The sequence below is a fragment of the Sebastes fasciatus genome, chromosome 18 (assembly GCF_043250625.1).
Source record: "Sebastes fasciatus isolate fSebFas1 chromosome 18, fSebFas1.pri, whole genome shotgun sequence".
In the NCBI taxonomy this organism is placed as follows: domain Eukaryota; kingdom Metazoa; phylum Chordata; class Actinopteri; order Perciformes; family Sebastidae; genus Sebastes; species Sebastes fasciatus.
Window position 1 is genome coordinate 3,910,559 of NC_133812.1, and position 4,914 is coordinate 3,915,472.

Here is a 4,914-nt window from a genome sequence, read left to right on the forward strand (position 1 = left end):
TATATATATCCTTGCAGAGAAAGATCTCTTTCATTAAAGTAAATACATAGCATGTAAAATCAAAGATATATATGTATATAGGGCTGTCAAAGTTAACGCAACATTTAAAGTCAGAGTTAAGCAGGCTCAGTTTTAAAGCTTGAGTGAAGATACTGACGTCATATGAAACTAGAAAAACCTAATGAAATATTAAATATTTTAATCGATTGACCTAAAAAATATATTGTGTGACCACACCGCAAGAACTAGGAACGATTGCAGTTCTTAAACGGACATTTTGGTGGACTTTTTTAGCTCCTATTTCAGAGTAGGTACTCTATTAGCACAAGCTAATGGGCTGGTTGTGGTAGAAATCAACCGTCCAGAGATCAAGTCTTTTAAAATAGACCTTTATTACGAGTAACAGAGGCCGAGTTAATCTGCAGAGTAACTGGAGTACCAGTGAAAACACAATGTCTACAGTATATGTCTATAGTATTACAGAATGAGTACACATAGTTGAGAACACTCCTCCTAACTGTTGCCTACCTTTGTCTCTTGTTTCTTGTCCCTTGGGTGCTATTCTATCCACAAAAGGATTTGCTAATATCTTAGTTAAAGTGGCAGTAGGCAACAATACTTTGGCATAATTTGGCAAAAATTCCATAATAACCTTTCAGCATATTGTAATTCAAGTGATCTGAGAGAAAACTACACCTCTGCACCTCCTCATGGCTCTGTTTACAGGCTTTAGAAAATCTTGCCCGTGACGGCAGACTTTGACCAATCACAGGGCATTTCAGAGAGAGCGTTCCTATTGGCTTTTCCACAAAAGGAGATGCGCGTTCACGTCTGGTCTCTGCAGATAGTGAAAGCCTCGGTCAATGGCGGAACAACCTACTGAAAAGCTTGATATTCCAGCATTGGCAGCAACTGCCTACACCTCAAAACAACCCAAAAAAAGAAAGACAGACTTTCAAAAAGACAGTCCACAAGAGAGTCCGACAATAAGCGGAATAAAACGCGTGTCAATATCGGCGAAGCGTTTCAGCGGTGGAGAGATCTCCGGGACAGCATCGGCCTCACGTTGGACTCTGAGCTTGCAGTTCTTCTCCTAGATAGGTAAGCTACTAACTTCGTTTTCCTGTAATATCTAAATGTTTTGTACTGATTTGTTTGTAGGTAGCTTTACCGTGAAAGCAGGCGATGAGTAGCCAGGTTGAATGTACGTTAGCCTTCTGCTAACCGTAGCCCGAGGCTTGCTGCGGCTAATTCAAGTCCATGTTTATGTTTATGTAGCTACTGTAGCTGGATCCCTGAATCACAGTCTGTCATCTCAAAGGACCCATAAGTTTACTAAGCGAAAGAACGGACGGTAATTCCCATAGAATTGCCGCTATATAACGACACATCACAGTCAGTAGTACTCGATACAGTAACCTGTGTGAGTAGTGTTACTCATACAGTAACGTTACTCATACAGTAATGTTACTCATACAGTAGTGTTAGTCATACAGTAACATGTATGAGTAACGTTACTCATACAGTAACGTTACTCATACAGTAGTGTTACTCATACAGTAATCTGTATGAGTAGCGTTACTCATACAGTAGTGTTACTCATACAGTAACCTGTATGAGTAGCGTTACTCATACAGGTTACTAATTATGGTAGCATATGAGTTATATCCTGCATTCTTGGTGGTTATATTCTGGTCTCAGAGTTTGTGATGAGCAGTAATGTGATCTTATTCTCTTATTATTTCATTGTGCTTAGTATGACATCACTTGATTTGAATGCTGACCGCATCAATGTAGAGGAGTTCAACAACATTCAGAATTCCATGTAAGTTTATCTGTTTTTGAATTTCCTCTTTATATTTTGAGCATGTGCCCCTTTGTATATTGGTGCAAGATAATATTACTAAATAATTTGATCCTGTCTATAGCATTGACTGGGCAGATGACACCTTGTGCCACGCTGAAGAGACAGAGTCTGTCTCATCTTTGGAGGAGGAGACCAGGGAAGTCGACAGTGATGACGACAGTGATGCTGATTACATCTTCCCTTTGTGTGTCCGGTAAGTCACTGTGGTGTGTAATTGTCTATCCATCCATTTTCTTTTTTTTTTGGTGTCACGGGAGGGGCCTATAGCTTATGTTCACATTCAGTGAGTGCAAGGAATGTGATTACATAACAGGTGTCCTACATGTCTGAAATTATGTATCCATTTCACAGTGCTTTTTTTGTGATTCATAATATTTTCCCAACAGAACTGGTGTTGCCCTCCCCTCTACGAGCATTCGCTTGAATGCACTTCCAGCCATAAGTATGGAGGACACTGTGCATGACTCTTCAGACGTCGGTCCCACTCTCACAGATGCACTTGAGATGCCAGAAAAGCTCCAGCCCCAGAGAGAAGATGAGGTCATTGGCCAGCCAGCTTCTATTGCCTATCATCTAAACTTGAAGCTGCTGGCTGAGTACCTTCTGCTGCCCATCCCCATGTGTACCGCCAAGGACCCTGTTACCAATGCAGCATGCCAGGCCCATGGACCCTTTCAGGTGACGGTCAAATCCAGGGCCACAGCTGCCATCATTGAGTGGGTGAGTATTTATTTTACAGTATTGATATTATGTTGTCTTTTTTAAATGTTTTAACAATGTAAGCAGCAAATCGTAATTGCTGCATCACAAACTGTTACAAACTGCCTTGGTGGGAATTGGGCAAGGCTGTGAAGAATCTTGTACATTGAGCTGACACCAGCCAGGAACAGCCATTTTTGGAAAATATATGTACTTCATGACTTTGGAGTGTGTGGTACTTTTTGCCCATATTATGTGTTGTATAGTGCAAAATATATGCAGCACCGCACTAAGCTTTGATATGCACAATAAAACCCATTTTGCTTTCTGTCACTCTTCTTTTTTTTCTAGACGTTTCCCTTTGGTCATATTGTGTGGCGTTCGAGTTCACAGTCCGCTCTCAAGTATGGGATGCTGATAGGGGACTTCATGTTGGCTGTCAATATCCTCCTCTCTGGAAACAACTATGCGAAAGTGGCATTACTGTTCAAATTTATGAACATGGGGATGGTGGGAAGGTCCACATTTTTCAAAATACAGGACACCTACTGTGTGGACACCATAAAACAGTTCTGGGAAGAAAAGCGAGGATTAGTTATTTCCCAGCTAAAGCCCAAAGCCAGTGTCGTGGCCCTGGGTAAGTTCTATTTTGACATAGATTTGTGGATATGATACTGACAAATACCGGTTGTTGTACAACCGGAAGTGGTCAGTATCATATCCACTAGAGTGAATCATAAAAAAAGTGTGTTCCAATTTCTGAAATTATTATTTATGTTTTGTTTTAAAAGGAGATGGTCGGATGGACAGCCCTGGATTCTGTGCACAGTACTGCACATATAGTGTGATGGAGAATGACTCTAAAGACATCATCTCCATGGTGACAGTGGACAAACGTGAAACGGCGCGGAACAGTGTCATCATGGAGAAGGAAGCCTTCATCCGGACTTTTGACACACTTCGTCAGTAAATAGGAAATTTGAGCGAAATATGCTCATATCCAGATAGCTGCACTCTTTAGTACGTATATAGGTTTTTAGTTTGTTATTCATTTTTAATATGTGTGTTGATTTGTGCAGGAGTCGTGCAGATGTCTGTACTTACAAATGTCTTTTGTTCACTGTTCATACAGCCAAGGGCATATATAAGTCATGGGGAGTTCGCCATACCCTTGACATGTGGCACGGATCGAAAAACCTTGGAAAGAAGATCCACCAGGTAATATTATGGAATGTATTTCATTTGAACTCATTGTCACTTTGTCACAAAACTTGCTTACACCAATAATTTTCTTTGATTGTTTTTGCATTTCATTCTGTGGTCATGTGAGCCAGCAGAAGGGGTGCTCCATTTTACTCATTTGGAGCAAGGATGTGTGCAACCACTTTTGGTTTTGTGCCAAAATGTCGGCAACCTATGACGACTTCTTTGTAAGTACTATATGAACTGTTATTTATATTGCTACACTTGTGGAGCCAGAAATATTTCACAGCTGCAGACATCATTTCAGCGTTATGTGTCGGATCATTGCTGATGCGTTATTGTTCTCTTAGGACATGTGGGCTGGCCTACTCCATCACGTCACAGGAGAACACGAGTGGGCTCTTGGCGTCTGTCACCATGGACCCTTGTCGGACAACAGGGACAAGGAATGGATAGAGAAGGGATCTGTGGCACACAGAGCACTCATTGAGATAGTGCTAAATGCACGCTGGCTGGGTGAAGTAGTGAAGTACCTGGGATTTAGGTATGTGGGCATGGGTTTTACATGTAATGTTTATGTTCACAAGTATTTAACTCAAACAAAGGAAGCTCCTGGCTTACTCCCTATAAACCCACATAGGGAAGAAAAAAGTGAGTAAATCTTGGGAAAGATTATGCAGAGAGTGGGTCCCTTTTTGAAAAATCTCTAAAATACAGATGATTGTAAATCATGCAGTGACTTGATCAAAGTCCTTTTTATTTTTTTACTGTCCACCACTGATTGTGACTATATGTATCAACTAATGACTAATGACAACATAAAAGATCTAATACTTGTTTTTTACTGTTTAGGTCTACAGCAGAACTTGAGTCCTTTCACAACCACATACTGATGTATACTTACTTTATACTTTATTGTCAGACAGGTCTGAAATTTGTTTTGCATAACAGCAGCTCCGTTTGCAACATCACAGAAAGGACAAAGACAATAAACAAGGATACAAACATTTAAACATTACAATCACAGAAGACAATATTCAGGGCCCTTTAACGCACATTTGATCTGGGATTAGGCTCCATATTTAGTTTAAGGATTGACTGATGCAAAAAAGAGTGCTTCAGTCTAACCTTATTAAATCGTGGAA

The 4,914-nt window shown here is 40.5% G+C and overlaps 1 protein-coding gene across 1 annotated transcript; it reads left to right on the forward strand.

Annotated features, from left to right (window-relative positions):
* The first annotated feature begins 2,311 nt into the window (after window positions 1-2,311).
* On the forward strand, window positions 2,312-3,546 carry LOC141756581 (uncharacterized). Its single transcript, XM_074616444.1, has 3 exons — window positions 2,312-2,587; window positions 2,918-3,203; window positions 3,358-3,546. Exons 1-3 carry the CDS (start codon window positions 2,312-2,314, stop codon window positions 3,534-3,536), a joined length of 741 nt encoding a protein of 246 aa, XP_074472545.1. The 3' UTR covers window positions 3,537-3,546.
* Window positions 3,547-4,914: the final 1,368 nt, after the last annotated feature.